This window comes from Scyliorhinus canicula, chromosome 11 (genome assembly GCF_902713615.1).
Source record: "Scyliorhinus canicula chromosome 11, sScyCan1.1, whole genome shotgun sequence".
NCBI lineage: Eukaryota > Metazoa > Chordata > Chondrichthyes > Carcharhiniformes > Scyliorhinidae > Scyliorhinus > Scyliorhinus canicula.
In genome coordinates, this window is record NC_052156.1 from 24,223,561 (window position 1) to 24,243,539 (window position 19,979).

Below are 19,979 nucleotides of genomic sequence, written 5' to 3' on the forward strand. Positions count from 1 at the left end.
CTGAACTCAGCCTGCAGAGCATTGCATCCTGGAATCTGAAAATATTGCACTCCAATACCTCTGTTTCCCTGATAATAAACTCAAACAAAAATGTATACTTGTGCAAATTTTTAAACAGCGTTTCATAGCCCACAGTTAATAAACAATCAATTCTACTGTAAGGCACGTGTATAAAAAGTAGATATATATCTCATTTTAAAACAGTAAAAGATGACATTTGCTGACTGTCATTGACTGTGATATCTGTGAGATACATGGCTGCAGTTACTAACTACCAAATCTTTCTTTCTGCTTCAACTGTTGCATCTATTTCATAAATGAAACCCACCAAACTAGTCCTTTAAAACAAATTCATTTATGATTTTCCTGACATTTAATTTTGCAGTGAAAATAACTGAAAAACATCAGCTCAGTTAAATCAGACTACAATTGGGTGCATTCAAGTATGTCGACATCAATGTTTTGCACAAATACATGAACTTGATGAAGTCCCTTAAATTCTGAGTACAGCACTTTAAGTTCCATCAGTTTCTAGTTCCTGATATTCGACTTCCGGCTCGTTGGAACAAAGGTCTTCCAAAGCTAGTTCTGAAATAAGACTTAGTATAAATAAGACAGTATACATATTTTGTAAAGCAAGACTTTTCATACTTTAGGAACTATTTCACCTGAACATTAGAAAGAAAATGCAGGAGTTTGGATGAGTTCTGCAGTTTTCTAAAAATAGAATTAATTATTTTGGTGACAATCAACATAATTCCAGGTAATAGTTGATGAAACAGTTTATGAAGCAGCTAAGTAAAGAAGCAATGTAATGATCAATCACAACTCTGTTCATGTGAACAAAGTCTCAGGTGTTTCCTCACAATTTAAAGTAATTTATTCTGTTTACATACAACACTTGGGTACTGTATTGTATTGTAGTGATTGTGTTACCGGTCTATTGATTAATAGGCTTAAGTGCAAATCTTACATTGGCTGTTTCAAAATATGAATTCACTTTTTTTGACACTGCTGGCAGTGGGTGCTATGAAGCTGTTGGATTATTGTGAAAATCCAACTGATTATCTAATGCTCATTGTGAGACTGTCAAGTTTACCCAGCTTGGCCTAAATGAGTGACTCCAGTCTCTCAACAACATGGTTAACTCTCAGCCCTCGGATATGGCCGAGCAAGCCAGTGGTTCAGGATCAAACTGCTATTGCAGTGATTCAAGTAGGTTGCCATTATCACCTTCTCAGGGCAACTAGGTGGCAAGAAATGTGACATCCACATGGTGAGAAAGATATTGTTTAAAAAAAGACAATTGCGTCAACCTTCCCAATACTTAATTGAAGGTAATTTCTACCCATCAGTACTGGATGTCAACCAGTCTGATAATTTAAAAGGAGTCAGGAGAGGTGGTGATACGATAAAGAGCTGGATGTCATCCGTGTACATGTGGAAATTAATGCTGTGTTTTCAGATGGTATCACCAGGGGGCAGCATCTAGCTGAAAAATGGGAGGGGCTAAGGATAGATCCTTGGAGTTGGGTTACACCAGAATTAATGGAACAGGACCAGGCAGGTAAGTGTTGCAAGGGATACCCTGGCTACAATTAGATATGGAACCAGGCAAGTGAAGCCACATCTAGTTGGACATTGGCAGGGCTTTAACGAACTATGGCGCGGTAACCCCTGTCAAAGGCTGCAGACAGGTCGACAAGGACAAGGACTGGATTGGATTGGATTTGGTAGTTTACCTTTGCAACAGTCACATAGGATGTAATTTGCGACTTTGATAAAGAGTGTTTTGGTACTGTGACAAGGGCGGAAAACTGGTGGAAGGGATTAAAGCATAGGAGTTCTGGAAAAGTTGGACATGGATTTGAGGTGACCACACATTCAAGGACAATGCACGGAAAGGAGGTTGGAGATGGAGCAGTAGCTGCAAAAGTGGTTATTATTGAAGGTTACCGGGGCGGCACGGTAGCGCAGTGGTTAGTGCTGATGCCTCACGGCACCAAGGTCCCAGGTTCGATCCTGGCTCAGAGTCACTGGCTGTGTGGAGTTTGCACATTCTCTCCATGTTTGCGTGGGTCCCATCCCCACAACCCAAAAGATGTGCAGGGTAGGTGAACTGGCCATGCTAAATTTCCCCTTAATTGGAAAAAATTAATTGGGTACTCAAAAAAAATGTTTTAAAAAATAAATGGAGGCCACCAGACTATTGCAGATACAGCAGTGATCACCATTCATGCTCCATATGTAGATTATGATACTGCAAGCTATGAAAAGCTGTCTGTTCGGTTCAGCTCAACTATCACGGTGGTGTCAGGAAACAGAGGTTGTTTTAAATATTGGGTATTAGAAACAACGTATAGATGTGGATGAGTTTAACTGTTTCTGTGTAAGAAAGGGTTAAAACTTCTAGATTCACGTTAAAATTTCATGTATGGGGGTTTTAGTTTAATTTCGAACTTCCTGCATTGTGATTAGAGGGCTTACAGCATGTATACAAACAGAGCTTAAATTAAGACTCGGCTGTTCCTTAGCAACCCGGGGAGGGGAGGGGGGGGGGGGGGGGGGGGGCAGCACGGTAGCATGGTGGCTAGCACTGTTGCTTCACAGCTCCAAGGTCCCAGGTTCGATTCCCAGCTTGGGTCACTGTCTGTGTGGAGTCTGCACATTCTTCCCGTGTCTGCGTGGGTTTCCTCCAGATGCTCCGGTTTCCTCCCACAAGTCCCGAAAGACGTGCTGTTAGGACATTTGGACATTCTGAATTCTCCCTCTGTTTACCCGAACCAGCGCCGCAATGTGGGGACTCGGGGCTTTTCACAGTAACTATATTGCAGTGTTAATGTAAGCCTACTTGTGACCGTAAAGATTATTGAAAAAAAACAGGGAATGAAAAGAGAAGTCCCAGAAAGATTGAAGTCAACGGGACAAAAGGTACTGCTCACTGAAGTTAACGAAAGGGGCAGAGAGAGGATCCCAGTTAAAGACAGAGCTGATAGGTGCAAACCTGGTGACGTCGGTCAGCAAGAAGCCAAATTATTGAAGTAATCCTAAAACCTTAATAGAGCCTGTGAAGAAGTCATGTCCTATTGGCATGGCTGTGTACCTGAGAGAGTGTGTTCAAGTTTGGCAATTCAAGGCAAAGGAATATTAAAAGGAAAGATCGAAATGCTGAAAGTGGATCAGTGGTGAAACATCTGAGAGAAAGCAATGTTCGGGAGAAGATTCTATGGCTTGTTTCATCAAGAATGGAGTTTGGAAACACTCGAGTGGAAATTGGAGTTCGTGAGACCAGTTGCCTCACAGTGTGATAAGCATCTGGGTGGATTGAGTAGAAATCCATAGAAGATATATTGGGCGCCATCTACCACTTGGTTGCAGAATGTGGTGCGTCTGACCACAGTTGGCTTGTTGGTTTACATGGACTATGTACTTGCGGAAAACATTATAGTACAACAAATGTTTTGAAACCTGTGTTATCCTTAAAATCTGTGTATATTTATGAACATATAGGTGGGGTGAAGAAGTATTGTTATCGTCAATCATTTCGTGTTTAATAAATGTTTTAATATTTTGTAAAAAGCCAATTGGCAGACATCCACATTTCTGAGGAAACAAATCATGGTCTATTCAGCCAGGGTTCCATTCTGGGACCTTGCTGTCCAATGGTAACACCAACTGGGATCGTAACAGTAGGATATAGAGAATGCAAGATAAACTCTGCAATGACAGTGCCAACAAATGATGGGAAACGTATACAGGGAACTGATTTTGTTTTCTTAATAGATGTTTGTGGTTCAATCCAGTTGGCAACAATTCAGTTAGTTAAGAGTATTTGCTATAAAGAAAATAGAAGAATCTGCTTCTCTGGTTCATGAGAATTGGGAAGTACATATTATGCTCCAGTCTGAAATACATAACCAAAGAACAGGAACTTCACAAAAACATATCATTCACATGTTACAAAATAATAACAGATAGTGAAAACAAAGTATGAAGAAATTATGAATGATGAGAGATAGTGACCAGTGCAGAATTATATCCTTGGCCGAGACAGGTTATTCGACTGATATAGCATTACCCGTTATGTTGATCGCGCCTTGCCTGCTGTGCAAGATAATATAAGTGAACAATTTGAGAAATGAGGATTAGATCAGCAAGGCAGTACAAAAAAATGACCAACGGTGGAAGGATAGACAATAGGAAAGTAAAACAAATTGCTGTACAAACAAAACAAGAAAATAAAGAACGTTGAAGCATGAAAAGGCAAATCCAGGTATGAAGAGAAATTACTGAACAAGAAGCACCAAATGTAATATGACAAGTAGGAACCAATGGGGGAGAAACAGGGACTTGGGCAAAACTCACTTGCCTATAAATAGGCTGTTATTGTTAGTTTTCAGTGGTGCAAAACACAAAGAGGTGCCTAGTGTAATACCTGAAGGGTATCCGAATATGATGAATGTTTTTTTTATTAATTCAAGAAATGTGGGTGTCGCTGGCAAGGCCAGCATTTATTGCCCATCCCCAATTGCCTTTGAGAAGGTTGTGGTTAGCTGCCTCCTTGTATTACTGCAGTCCATGTAATGCAGGAACACCCACAGTTCTGTTAGGGAGAGAGTTCCAGGATTTTGACCCAGTAACTGTGAAAGACTATGCTCGATTATACTCTGCTGATATAACTTATCTTCATTTGGAGCTTAAAAAAGCGTAACAAGAAAACTCTGACCTGTGCTGAACTTATTCACAACAATTCAGCCTAAAATTGCATGTATAAACTTGTTGCATTGCAATTAAACCTGAGCTTTCAGGCTTGTGCCAAAGAGAAACTCAGAGGGTCCAAGTAACTCTACATCCTTGCCCCCCAAACTGACTTGGTTTTGTTACTTAACCATAAATGAAATATAGGACGGGTATTAGATAATTATTGTAAATCCATTCTTTTAGAACAAATAAGATGACTACCTTATTGTACTTGGAACTGGATGCCTATTCAGAACTGAATTTATTTTTCTGTACAATTGCTTCAGCAAAGAGCCAGAATGAATACGACAGCGTCATTCATGCTGTAAACTTTTATAATTTTGTGACAATGTTTTTGGATTATACTCGGCTTCTTATAAAGAACTGGCCCTAAGCAGTTCCACTGTTCCAAGTATTATTTTTCCCATAATATTCTTCCAAATCCGACTCCCCAGATGAAGATCTCTACCAAACATTTTTGAAAAAATAAATCTGGTAAAGGGCGACATGGTGGCACAGTGCCTCATGGCGACGAGGACCTGGTTCGATCCCGGCCCTGGATCACTGTGTGGAGTTTACACACTCTCCCCGTATCTGCATGGGTCTCACCCCAACAACTCAAAAGATGTGCAGGGTAGGGGGCGGCATGTGGCGCAGTGTTTAGCACTGGGACTGCAGTGCTGAGGACCCGGCTGCGAATCCTGGCCCTGGGTCACTGTCCGTGTAGTTTGCACATTCTCCCCATGTCTGAGTGGGTTTCACCCTCACAACCCAAAGATGTGCTAGTTAGGTGGATTGGCCACACTAAATTACTCCTTAATTGGAAAAGAAAAATAATTGGCCCCTCTAAATTTATTTGAAAAAAAAAGATGTGCAGGGTAGGTGGATTGGCCATGCTAAATTGTCTCTTAATTAGAAAATTTAAAAAAATAGATAGGAGAAAAGATTTTGGGACTGGGAGAGAAGTTGATTAGGAATCATTGATCTACGAGTTAGAGATGAGCTTATTATGGCCCACTGGAACTTTTCTGTTCCTCAAAATTCTTCTGTTCTTAGACACATTTCATTAATCAAATATATTAATGTAATACATTTACAACAAATCTCTCACCTTCACTTTCTTCGAGATCTGGTATTTTTTTAAAAATAGCTTTGATTCCATGCATAACTTGATCATATAGGTGCAACACATCTAAACAGTGGTCTGTAAAATGTTTGTCTCTCTGTGAAAGGCAGTGCAGCAGCAAAACAGCTTCTCGCAAGAACTGCACCACAGCTTTATTACCCAGAGAAGAAATATTTTGTTGGGATATTCGAACAGTCAGCCACTGTCGATGCAACATGACTATTAAAGTCTTCAAGACCTGCATTGTAACAAAAAGAGCATAAAAAATACTTTTCACGGTTTGTTCTTGCTTATACACAATGAAACCCCCCCAATTTCCTGGAGCTCGCCAACTGAGTTTTCTATCAAATGCTCACTCTAAAAGCATATATTCTCCAGCTTGAAGGAAATATGGTCTAGACGATGGAAGTTTTTTCTGTCAATGTCACACCTCTCTGGAAAGGGAAATCACTAATGGCTGACACAAGAACAAAATATTGGCCTGTGATGTCCCAATGCATAGAAAAAGAATAGAAGCAAGAATAACTCTGTATGACTGACAGCTCTGGGAACTATCAGACAAATGTCCCATCGGACACCAAGTGCCGAACTGCATGAGGAACTAAGACACAAAACATTGTTTAAATCTTCTGGTCAAAGTTTTACAGGTATAAAAATTAAGTAAAATCTTCAGTAATGTTTAAGGGAGAATGCTTGAAGATAATATTTATACCACAAGTGCTAATTAAGGGACAATTTAGCATAGCCAATCCACCTACCCTACCCTACCACAAGTGCAGCATTAGATTAAATATACTGGGCGGGATTCTCCGACGCCCCACCGGGTCGGAGAATCGCCGGGGGTTGGCGTGAATCCCGCCCCCGCCGTCCTCGCAATTCTCCGGCCCTCCAAAAGTCGGCGAGGCGTGAGTTGCGCCGCCCCCCTCGGAAAATGGCAGGGACCGGCGCGACTCAATGGGCCCCAAGGCTGCCCGAATTCTCAGGCCCGCGATGGGCCGAAGTCCAGCTGGTTTTTTGCCGGTCCCGCCGGCGTGGATCAGACTAGGTCCCTTACCGACGGGACCTGGCGGTGCGGGCGGGCTCCGGGGTCCTGGGGGGGCACGCGGCGATCTGGCACAGGTGGGTGCCCCCACAGTGGCCTGGCCCATGAACGGGGCCCACTGATCCGCAGTCGGGCCGGTGCCGTGGGGGCACTCTTTTCCTCTTTTCTTACGCGTCGACCGTGTCAGCCTCCGCGATGGTGACCCCCCCCCCCACGCATGCACGGGGATGACGTCAGCAGTCGCTGACGCTCCCGCACGTGCACAGACTTGCGCCGGCCAGCGGAGTCCCTTCGGCCCCGGCTGGCGTGGCGCCAAAGGCCTTCCACGCCAGCCGGCGGGGTGCAAACCACTCCGGTGGAGGATTCCCCACCTTTGGGCTGGGCCGACGCCGGTGTCGTTCACGCCACTCCGTCCCGCTGGGACCCCCCGCCCCGCACGGGAGAATCCCACCCACTGTCTCTTCATACTGATAATAGAGATAATCCAATGGGAGCATAAATTCTGAGTCAGGGCCTGAAACTGGACACAGCATAACTGTGTCAAACTGGTCAATAGCTATGAATCTGCATTGCACAGGTTTAAGTTAAGCAGCTGTTTTTTCCTCCTGACACTCAACTGGTACTGTATCCGAAACCAGCTTTGAACAAACCGCATAATCAAATCTTGCTCTTGAATAATTCTTTAGGTGGTCTGCTTCAGGCCAACTAGACAAATGTGAAGACTCCGTTATAAACATTCATATAATATTTTGCATAACAAATTCATTGTTTACCTCCGTATTGCATGGACAGTCTGATTCTACCAACGCAGCGCTGGCACCAGAATGGGCCAAGCCAAATTTGGTGAGGAATCGAACGACCTAATGATGTGGACAAGTCACAAAAACGGAAAAAATGTTTTTCCTTTTTTAAAAAAAAGCATTTTATTAAGGCATTACATAACAAAAAATACAAATACAAAGGTAAACATAATTCAGTACATAACACCCCCCCAAACCAACAATTATACCCAGCCAACATGGCTTATATACAAATAATTCCCCTCCATCTCCTCTCGCTGATCCCGCCTAAACTAAACTAACTCCTCCCCCCCCGCAACAGTTTTGTTTCCCCCAAAGTCGTCGATAAACGGCTGCCACCTCCTGACAAACCCCAAAGTTGATCCTCTTCAGGCAAACTTAATTTTCTCCAACCTGAGAAACCCATCCATGCCGCTAACCCATACCCCCGCTTTCGGGGGCTCCGAGTCCCTGCATGCAAATAAGATCAGTCTCCGTGCTACCAAGGAGGCAAAGGCTAAGACGTCAGCCTCTCTCGCTCCCTGGAATCCCAGGTCTTCCGACACTCCAAAGATTGCCACCCCTCGACTCCGCACCACCCAGGTACGACATCCGCAAATCCCTGCCAGAATCTCCCAAGCTATGAACACACCCAGAAAACGTGGACATGGTTTGCGGGCCCTCCTGCACACCTGTCCTCCACCCGAAAAAACCTGCTAATCCGGGCCACCATCATGTGAACCCTGTGAACCATCTTGAATTGTATCAAGCTGAGCCTGACATATGATGAGAACGTGTTGACTCTACTCACAGCATCCTTCCATAGACCCGCCTCTAGTTCCTTGCCCAACTCATCCTGAAAATATATTTTTTCCGAATTACATCATATTTCTTTGACAGTAATTCTGTGTTTTTTTCCTATACAAACTAGTTGTCATTTTCCTAAACCATGCAAGGCTTATTGCTCACATCAACTTATTCAATGGCCTTTGGATCCCGGCCCTGGGTCACTGTCCGTGTGGAGTTTGCACATTCCCCCCATGTCTGCGTGGGTTCCATCCCCACAACCCAAAGATGTGCAGGGTAGGTGGATTGGCCACGCTAAATTGCCCCTTAATTGGAAAAGAAATAATTGGGTACTCTAAATTTATTTTTTTTAAACTTCTTCTCTGGTCCTTTTTGCAACTCCAAATACCCAAATATAATTTTTAACAAGGTTCTAAAGTTATTTGGAGTAAATGTAATTCAAAACAGAAAATTGGAAGTAAATATTGTTTCTTCTGCATGTCTACTCAATGAGTTTATAACATTTCACAAAACTGCACCACAACTATGTCAAGAAGCTGCAAATTTGCATTATTTTCAGTTCAGGAGAGCACTAAAAAATTCAAAATTTATGCTGCCATGGCTATCCAAATGCTTCAGGTGAATGAGTTGCAATGATTTACACCATGCACACAATTAATTAAAAATGTTCTTTGTTAATTTACAAAGATTTTATATTGATATTATATCATTTTATATTTATAATATTTCTGGAATTTACCTCTTGTTCAAGCTGGAGCCATAATCTATCTGCAGCAGCGCTGTCAGGTCTGGAGGAAGCATATGTATATAGGCTAAGAAACAGGCATGACGCTAGAAGGAGAGAACACAAATTTATAAAATTTATAAATATCAAGAAAGTCAACATTATGAAGCATAGGCCTGTAATGTTGGAGCTCCGAACTACCCCTGATGCCGCCAAGAACTCCCCCTTCACCCAGCCCTAATCTCCCAGGACCCCTCAACACTCGACCCGACCCCCAGCCCCAGCTATCCACTTACTTTACAAACTTACCTTCGCCCTGACTTCACAACATGGCTGGGCCTTTAAATTTACCTGCTTTACAGTTTCCTTGCCTCCAACTCTCCAGCACTCAAAACAAAATATTCACAAAAAGACCTTGGGAACCCATTGCACTAGTTAATTCTGCCCAGCCTGAGTCAGACGGTCGGGTGAGAAAGGAACTGCTGGATTTTAAGATAACGAACTCAGAGTAGAATGGCAATCCGACTCGGTTCAGGACCAATAGGTTGTTTTTATATTATAGTCAAGTCGTGTCAATTTAATACAAATTGAATGATTAGCACTTTTGGGTGAAGCAAATGGATTGCAATGGCGAACTGTATGATTTCCTGGTACTGTGCATCAGTCCCAAGAATCCAGCTTTGATTTTATTATATTAAGTTACAATAAAAACAATGTGCTGGAGCATGATGCACTATGAGTAGCAAACCCTGGGACTGCAAGTTATTTTCTGATCTCAGTAATGTTTTCCTGCAGATACACCTTGCACGAGTCAGATATTTCTTCTCAGGAAAGAATATTTTTGTGTGCTTATTTTACTGGGCTACCTTTACTATACACCCAGCAGTTGGGAACTGCTCTCTGTTTTTCTTCTCAATTAGGGATAATTTAACTTATAATCACAGGAAGAACAGAAAATGAAGCAAATAATTTGCATAAGACACAAAAAGCAGCTTCCTGGAGAGCAAGCTGGCAAATGCACTACCAGGGTGCAACTGATCCACGTGAACTAAAATCTTTCTGTTTTGATCCTAATCTGAGAAAATGCTACTACAATTGACTTCTTCACATCAGACCAGAGAAGTAATTAAAAAAGTCAACGAGTATTCTGATAGTTATCCAACAATTTATGGCAGCAAGCAGGTCTGAGTTCCAGATTGAAGGGGGATGGGATTGGTCTCAGAAATTGTGTGGAGTTAAATAGTCTAATAGCATTGAGAGTTAAACATGAAAAAGGTCACTTGGGCAAGAGGCAGAATGCAACCGACACCCAGGGACCATGGAAATGTCTTCTAAAATAAGGCTCTGTGACTCTACATTTATAGGGCATATTAAAACAAATGATTTTTCATTAATATGCTTCCAAAAATCAAACAGGTTAGCCCACTAACACTGCTGCCTTAAAATTTGATGAAGTTCATAAGCTGTGGCTAACACAAATAATTCTAATGGTTCCATGGAGCAGTCAGCCACAGCTATCCTTTCCACTGCCACCCAGTGCTACTATTAACAGCTGCCCTCATTTCTCAACAACTGAAGAGAAAACCGATGCAGGCGTAAGGGCAGCAGGGTAGCATGGTGGTTAGCATAAATGCTTCACAGCTCCAGGGTCCCAGGTTCGATTCCCGGCTGGGTCACTGTCTGTGTGGAGTCTGCACGTCCTCCCCCTGTGTGCGTGGGTTTCCTCCGGGTGCTCCGGTTTCCTCCCACAGTCCAAAGATGTGCGGGTTAGGTGGATTGGCCATGCTAAATTGCCCGTAGTGTCCTAATAAAAGTAAGGTTAAGGGGGAGGTTGTTGGGTTACGGATATAGGGTGGATACGTGGGTTTGAGTAGGGTGATCATGGCTCAGCACAACATTGAGGGCCGAAGGGCCTGTTCTGTGCTGTACTGTTCTATGTAAGTGAACAATTCTTGCTACGCTTATTTATGAAGATCCAGATCAACAACCAAAATATACCCTCAGCAGATTATGACAAACATCTTCAACTAACATGCGTCATTGCTGATGGTCAAAAACAGGTAAAAATTCATCCCAACATATAAATCCTATTAAATCACAATCTGTCGGCACAATGTATTAGAAATAGGAATGTAACAAATGCTGCAAGCCAAGAGTCAACATTCAGGTTTTAGTTGAAGTTTCAATTACAACTTGCTCTTTGGAGTACGTTTAACATAGAAAACTTTCAAGACACTACATAGTGGTGTCAAGAAGTAAAAATATCCAGTTTCATTGTTCCGGTTTGGAGGGCTGACAAAAGTTTGGAGGTCAACACTGAATGCAGTTCAGTTTTAAAAGTCTAAGCTGTTAAAATATCAGGAAATATCTTGTTGGACAACTTTTGGGCTGCTAAAAATAGGGGCATGTGTATGTTTGCGTATATCTGGAGAAAGAATGCTTTGAACTGAGACAATGCTGATCTTTCATAAATTGTGTCAAGATACCAAAATTGGTATCTAAAAGCAGGAAGCAACCCTCAACACTTGCTCAAAATAAATGGCAGCTGAACAAACACAGACACATGACAGACATCTCTAAAGTGCGTATTGTTCAGCTGACACCGGACATACATTTTACGCATTCTTTCTGGTCTTTATTTGGGGTGGTATTGTTCAAAATTGAAGTGCCTCGCTTCTCTCCCACAAACAACCATTAAACTGAATGTGCACGTGCAAATAAGAGAAAACAAACATGTCAGCAGATGGAGGGGGGTAAAGGGCGGCATGGGGAGGCCGAGCAAGGTCAGGAAAATCAGTGGAAAGGGAGCTGGCTAAGAAGGTCCTGTTTGCGTGTGTGTTGGGGGGGGGGGGGGGTGTATTGTTTTATTCTTCTTGATACCTGATGGTTAAAATTGTTAAATTATAATGCCTTAATAAAATATTTTCTAAAACAAAAAGAGAAAACAAACATACTTGAGCTCAGCATTGCTGTGCAAGCCATTATTCTTTGGATATTAAAAGTTATAAATAGTTTAGTTCTGCAACTGTTGCCACTGCTGAACACCCCAATAGAATTAAATAATAGCATTTAGAAGCATATTTTACAACTTTTCTTTATATAAATTTAGAGCACCTGATTTATTTTTTCCAATTAAGGGGCAATTTAGCGTGGCCAATCCACCTACCCTGCACATAGAACATAGAACAGTACAGCACAGAACAGGCCCTTCGGCCCTCAATGTTGTGCCGAGCCATGATCACCCTACTCAAACCCACGTATCCACCCTATACCCGTAACCCAACAACCCCCCCCCCCCTAACCTTACTTTTTATTAGGACACTACGGGCAATTTAGCATGGCCAATCCACCTAACCCGCACATCTTTGGACTGTGGGAGGAAAACGGAGCACCCGGAGGAAACCCCCGGCACACAGGGGGAGGACGTGCAGACTCCACACAGACAGTGACCCAGCTGGGAATCGAACCTGGGACCCTGGAGCTGTGAAGCATTTATGCTAACCACCATGCTACCCTGCTGCCCCGCACATCTCTGGGTTGTGAGGGTGAAACCCACTTAGACACGGGGAGAATGTGCAAACACCACACGGACAATGACCCAAGGCCGGGATCGAACCTGGGTCCTCGGCACCGTGAGGCTGCAGTACTAATCACTACGACACCATGATGCCCGATATTTTACAATTCTTAATCACCATTATAAGAACATAAGAACTAAGAGCAGGAGTAGGCCATCTGGCCCCTCGAGCCTGCTCCGCCATTCAATGAGATCATGGCTGATCTTTTGTGGACTCAGCTTCACTTCCCGGCCTGAACACCATAACCCTTAATCCCTTCATTCTTCAAAAAACTATCTTTACCTTAAAAACATTTAATGAAGAAGCCTCAACTGTTTCACTGGCAAGGTATTCCATAGATTCACAACCCTTTGGGTGAAGAAGTTCCTCCTAAACTCAGTCCTAAATCCACTTCCCCTTATTTTGAGGCTATGTCCCCTACTTCTGCTTTCACCCGCCAGTGGAAACAACCTGCCCGCATCTATCCTATCTATTCCCTTCATAATTTTAAATGTTTCTATAAGATACCCTCTCATCTTCTAAATTCCAACAAGTACAGTCCCAGTCTACTCAACCTCTCCTCCTAATCCAACCCCTTCAGCTCTGGGATTAACCTAGTGAATCTCCTCTGCACACCCTCCAGTGCCAGTACATCCTTTCTCAAGTAAGGAGACCAATCTGAACACAATACCCCAAGTGTGGCCTCACTAACACCTTATACAATTGCAGCATAACCTCCCTAGTCTTAAACTCCATCCCTCTAGCAATGAAGGACAAAATTCCATTTGCCTTCTTAATCACCTGTTGCACCTGTAAACCAACTTTTTGCGACTCATGCACTAGCACACCCAGGTCTCTCTGCACAGCAGCATGTTTTAATATTTTATCATTTAAATAATAATCCCGTTTGCTGTTATCCCTACCAAAATGGATAACCTCACATTTGTCAACATTGTATTCCATCTGCCAGACCCTAACCCATTCACTTAACCTATCTAAATCCCTCTGCAGACTTCCAGTATCCTCTGCACTTTTCGCTTTACCACTCATCTTAGTGTCGTCTGCAAACTTGGACACATTGCCCTTGGTCCCCAACTCCAAATCATCTATGTAAATTGTGAACAATTGTGGGCCCAACACTGATCCCTGAGGGACAACACTAGCTACTGATTGCCAACCAGAGAAACACCCATTGATCCCTACTCTTTGCTTTATAATAATTAACCACTCCTCTATCCATGCTACTACTTTACCCTTAATGCCATGCATCTTTATCTTATGCAGCAACCTTTTGTGTGGCACCTTGTCAAAGGCTTTCTGGAAATCCAGATATACCACATCCATTGGCTCCCCGTTATCTATTGCAGCGGTAATGTCCTCAAATAATTCCACTAAATTAGTTTGGCATGACCTGCCCTTTATGAACCCATGCTGCGTCTGCCCAATGGGACAATTTCTATCCAGATGCCTCGCTATTTCTTCCTTGATGATCGATTCCAACATCTTCCCTACTACCAAAGTTAAGCTCACTGGCCTATAATTACCCGCTCTCTGCCTACCTCCTTTTTTAAACAGTGGTGTCACGTTTGTTAATTTCCAATCCACCGGGACCACCCCAGAGTCTAGTGAATTTTGGTAAATTATCACTAGTGCATTTGCAATTTCCCTAGCCATCTCTTTTAGCACTCTGGGATGCATTCCATCAGGGCCAGGAGACTTGTCTACCTTTAGCCCCATTAGCTTGCCCATCATTACCTCCTTAGTGATAACAATCCTCTCAAGGTCCTCACCTGTCATAGCCTCATTTCTATCAGTCCTTATTTTGTTTCTAAATAGCTGTCAAGAAGACTTTTACTAATTTTTAGTTGCTCCAGAAAATGCTCATGCATGGTGTTTGCAAACAGAACATTTGACCCCGAATTGAAAAAAATGCAAAAATAAATTAATTTAAAGCAAATTTGTCTCACCCGACTGGGAGCAGAACCTCGAGGCCAATTCCACGTGATCTGTAAGATTTGCCAGGAGCTGAACGACAAGTTGAACAATGGAGCATGAAGAATCTGGCGACAGGCATCGCAGCAGCACTTGGCTGCTTAATAACTGGTGGAACCTGACAGAAAATCCAAATAAACGTAGGCAAAATAACTAACTGGAGAAAAGAAAACCGCAGCAGATTATGTCACCTAATGACCATTTCTTTAGCATTAGTATGTTTGACAAATGCAGCTGAGCAAAGAGCTAAAATCATGGAGGTTGAGTAGACTGGGACTGTACTCGTTGGAATTTAGAAGGATGGGGGGGGGGGATCTTATAGAAACATTTAAAATTATGAAGGGAATAGATAGGATAGATGCGGGCAGGTTGTTTCCACTGGCGGGTGACAGCAGAACTAGGGGACATAGCCTCAAAATAAGGGGAAGTAGATTTAGGACTGAGTTTAGGAGGAACTTCTTCACCCAAAGGGTTGTGAATCTATGGAATTCCTTGCCCAGTGAAGCAGTTGAGGCTCCTTCATTAAATGTTTTTAGGTAAAGATAGATAGTTTTTTGAAGAATAAAGGGATTAAGGGTTATGGTGTTCGGGCCGGAAAGTGGAGCTGAGTCCACAAAAGATCAGCCATGATCTCATTGAATGGCGGAGCAAGCTCGAGGGGCCAGATGGCCTACACCTGCTCCTAATTCTTATGTTCTTATAAGAGTTTCCTCTCCCTGACTCAAAGGCAATTTTAGAAATAGCAGACATTTCTGCATTTTTGCCGGTGTTCATAGGATCCCTACAGTACAGAAAGAGGCCATTCGGCCCAGTGAGTCTGCACCGGCACATTGAAAGAACACCCTATCTAGGCCCTATCACCTGCCCTGTAACCTCACCCTAAGGGGCAATTTAGCATGTCCAATCCACCTATCTTTGGACTGTGGGAGGAAATCAGAGCATCCGGAGGAAACCCACGCAGGCATGGGGAGTAGGTGCAAACTCCACAGTCACTCAAGGTGGGAATCGAACCCTGGCGCTGTGAGGCAGCAGTGCTAACCACTGCACCACCTGCAACCTCTAGCACCCTAGTGGTTAATATGAAAACAAATCATCCTTACACACATTACATTGCCATCACTGTTAAAAATACAATATTGTTACTGAAACAATGTGAAAATTTTGAACAGTGTTCTCTGACACCTGGGTTGGGTGTTGAGAATGAAGATGATGATCCTTTTGTGCATAGCTCTTTGTTGCAACTTCAGGGTTAACTGGGTGCAGAATGTACCTGGAATATAAACATACAAAATAGGAGAAGTAGGCCATTCGGCCCCCTTGAGCCTACTCAAGGATTCAGCATCATGGTGGAAATGTTTGTGTTTCGAGTTCCACATTCCCCCATCTACCCCTGATAACCTTTAGTTTCCTTGCCTAAAATGAATCTATCTATTGCCGCCTTAAAAATATTCAATGACCCCACCTCCACCGCCGTCTGAGGCAGAGAGTTCCAAAGTTGCCCAACCCTCAAAAGAGAAAGTTTCTCATCTCTGGCCTAGAAAGGCAGCCTCTAGTTTTAAAACAGTGCCCTCTAGATCTGGATTCACCCACAAGAGGAAACAACCTTTCCACGTACACCTTGTCAAGACCATTCAGGATCTTACATACTTCAATGAAGGCACTCCTCACTCTTCTAAACTTCAGTGGAAACATGCCCAGTCTGTATCTCTTGTCCTCATAAGACAGACCACTCATTACAAATATCTATCTAGAAAACCTCCTCTGAATCGCCTCCCTTGCATTTACATCCTTCCCTAAATAAGGAGATCAAAACTGGTCTCACCAATGACCAGTATAAGTGAAGTACAAAATCATTACTTTCATGTGCAATTCTTTTTGTAATAAAGGATAGCATTCCATTAGTCTTCTTAATGGCTTGCTGTACCTGCATACTAACGTTTTATGCAGTCGAACACCTAGATCCCCTTGAACTTCAGAATTCTGCAGTTGTTCTCAGTTCAAGTACTGCTCTGCTTTATATTCTTCCTGCCAAAGTGAACAACTTCAAATTTTCCAACATTATACTCCATCAGCTACATTTTTGCCCACTCATTCATCCTATCTCTCCACCTGCTACCTCATGTTGTCTTCACAATATATTTTCGTACCTATCTTTGGTTTAGCATAGTGGGTTAAATAGCTGGCTTGTAAAGCAGACCAAGGCCTGCAGTGCGGGTTCAATTCCAGTACCAGCCTCCCCGAACAGGCACCAGAATGTGGCAACTAGGGGCTTTTCACAGTAACTTCATTTGAAGCCTACTTGTGACAATAAGCGATTTTCATTTCATTTTTCATTTCATCTGCAAATTTGGCGACCATGCCTTCGGAATCCTTGTCTAAGTCATTGATAGAAATTATAAAAAGTTGAGGGCCCAGCACAGACCCCTGAGGGACTCCATCGTCACATTCTGCCAAATCAGGAAAAAAAACATTTATGCATACTCGTCTCTTGTTTTATGCAAGCCAGCCAATCTTCTATCTATGCTAGTATGTTACCTCCCATACCATGAGCTTTTATTTTCTACAATAACTTTTGATCTGGCACCTTATCAAATGCCTTTTGGAAATCACAGTAAGTCTACAAGCTTCCTTTTATCCACAGTGCATGTTGCTCCTTCAAAGAAGGCCAATAAATTAATTAAACATATTTCCCTTTTACAAAACCATGCTCCCTCTTCCTGATTACTTTGAGTTTTTCCAAGTTCCCAGCTATAACCTCTGTAATGATTGATTCTGACAGCTTCCCCACAGCAGACGTCAAGCTAACTAGCTTAGTTTCCTTTTTTCTGCCTCTCTCCCTCTTGAATAGAGGGGACATATTTGCACTTTCTAGTCTGATGGAGCCTTTCCAGAACACCAAAGCATCTACCAGCTCATTTGCCATCTCTTTTAAGACCCTATCAGCTTCCCTAATTATTGTAATTTCATCAAGTTTCTCTCTCCCTTCTACCTCCTGATTTACAGCAATTACGGGAATATTTTTGTATCTTCTATAGTGAAGAAAGAAGCAATGTAATTGTTCATTGCATCTGCTAAGGCCTTGTATTCTCTACCAATAACTCCTCACTGTCATTCTCTGGAGGACCACACTCACTTTACTTATTCTTTACTTTTTTAAAATACCTGTAGAAACTTTTACTACCCGTCATCACATTTCCGCTCATACTCTAATTTTGTTCTCCTGGTGAAGCTTTTCGTCATTCTCTGCCATGATTTTCTGACCAATCAGCTGACCTGCCACTTACCTTTGTGCAGTTATATGCCTTTTCCTTAAATTGCCCAGTTGCAGTGAAGTAGAAAAAAGTAAGAAATTATTTTTTTGGACATTTGAAGGAGCAGGAAGGCTCCTTTAAGCCCCACTATAATGTCATGAGCTGTTGCACCCCTCCCCCCCCCCCCCCCCCACCACCCACCACCCCATACACACACACACATAGGGGTTCTATAATCGGACCATTCTTCAGACATGGTTGACAGCTAGCTAGCAGCCATACCTCCAATGCACGCAACATGGCACCACCAGTCCACATCCGATAAACAGCAGCAAGGTGCTGTTCTAGTTGTACAGCTTAACATTGGCACGATAATAAGGCCCAAGCATTCAAATGTCTTTGGTCTCATGCCAACCAGAACAAGCTCTCTACCTGTTCCACTGCAGAAGTTAAAATCCACCCCTAGATATCTGAAAATATATTGAACAGCAAGCTACCTGTAGGTGCACAAAAGCATTCCTGACAGCCCACTCCTTCGACCTCTGCCAAGCAAAACTGACCATGTTCTGGAATACTAAGTCTGAATAGCTCAACTGTTTTCCCACAGAAGCAACAAATCGCAATGTAATTTAGTATTTGAAAGGTTGCTCAACATCAGGGTAACAATGCAATCAGATGATCTATAGGTTGGACAAACAATTTTGTTCAACACACAAATATTCCACAATAATCGGACCATTGTTATGTCATTTTTACATTTACTTGGAAGGTTCACCTTTTGCTAAATCAATCTATCGAAAACATTTCTTCTAAAAGTGAAATCATGGTTAAAGTAAACAAAACAATTTTTTCAGTTAAGAAATTTAAACTAGCAAATTTCTGGATGCTTGCTGCAGTTGCTGAATTATATAATGCAATTAAAATCTAGAAATGTTGTAGTGGCAAGCATTTCAGCACATTTTACTTTTAAGTTTTGTTACAGAATCCTTTGAAAATCTTGACAAATATCTGCCACTATAATCTGTACTGTACATTATCTTTTTTTTTTGAAAAATATTTTATTACGGTATATATAAATTTTTAACAAGAATTTTCAAGAGGAAACAAAATAACAGAACAGCTACCGCCCACCCAACCAACAACCAAACCCAGCCGACATGGCCTACAGACACAGCTTCCCCGTCCCCCCCTTTCCCACCAACTATTTCCCACCTCAACCAACTCTCCCTGCCTCCCTCTTTCCCTTAACATGCCTCCTCTTATATCTGCTGACAGCTTAATTTCCCCCCAAAAAGTCAATGAACGGCTGCCACCTCCGGGCGAACCCTAGCATCGATCCTCTCAGGGTGAACTTGATCATCTCAAGCCTGCAAAATACGGCATGTCACTGACCTATACCCCTGATTTCGGGGCTTCCGAGTCCCTCCATGCCAAAAAGATCGTCTCTGGGCTACCAGGGAGGCAAAGGCCAACACAACAGCCTCTCTCGCCCCCTGGGTCTTCCGGCACACCAAACATCGCCACCTCTGGACTCGGAATCACTTGTACCTTCAATACCGTGGACATGACATCGGCAAATCCTTGCCAGAATCCCCTAAGCTTTGGACCTGCCCAAAACATGCGGACATGATTTGCGGGCCCTCTTTCATACCGGCCACACCTATCCTCCACCCCTTCAAAAAACCTGCTCATACAGGCCACAGTCACATGCGCCTTGTGGACCACTTTGAATTGTATCAGGCTAAGCCTGGCACACGACGAGGACGCATTAACCCTACTCAGGGCATCCTCCTTCAATCCCGCCTCTAATTCCTTGCCCAACACCTCTCTCTCTCTCTCTCTCTCTCTCTCTCTCTCCCCCCCCCCCCCAATTTCGCTTTACCTCCTCTATCAGGGTTCCCTCCCATTCCATAAATTCTTCATAAATTTCTGAGACCTTCTCACTCCCGTTTTCGACACTA

At 42.9% G+C, this 19,979-nt stretch overlaps 1 protein-coding gene across 3 annotated transcripts in view; it reads right to left on the reverse strand.

The window, feature by feature from the left end:
- Window positions 1–333: 333 nt before the first annotated feature.
- LOC119973930 (ATR interacting protein) overlaps window positions 334–19,979 on the reverse strand; it is a 59,924-nt gene continuing 40,278 nt past the window's right edge. For 2 of the 3 annotated variants that reach the window (XM_038812585.1, XM_038812586.1), the window contains 6 exons: window positions 18,052–18,075; window positions 14,743–14,885; window positions 9,234–9,325; window positions 7,682–7,768; window positions 5,852–6,104; window positions 334–588 (listed from right to left, as the gene is read on the reverse strand). In XM_038812585.1, the coding sequence (XP_038668513.1) occupies window positions 515–588; window positions 5,852–6,104; window positions 7,682–7,768; window positions 9,234–9,325; window positions 14,743–14,885; window positions 18,052–18,075 (673 nt within the window). In that variant the 3' untranslated portion in view covers window positions 334–514. The remainder of the gene's footprint in view (window positions 589–5,851; window positions 6,105–7,681; window positions 7,769–9,233; window positions 9,326–14,742; window positions 14,886–18,051; window positions 18,076–19,979) is intronic. The other variant, XM_038812587.1, reaches the window with a different exon arrangement.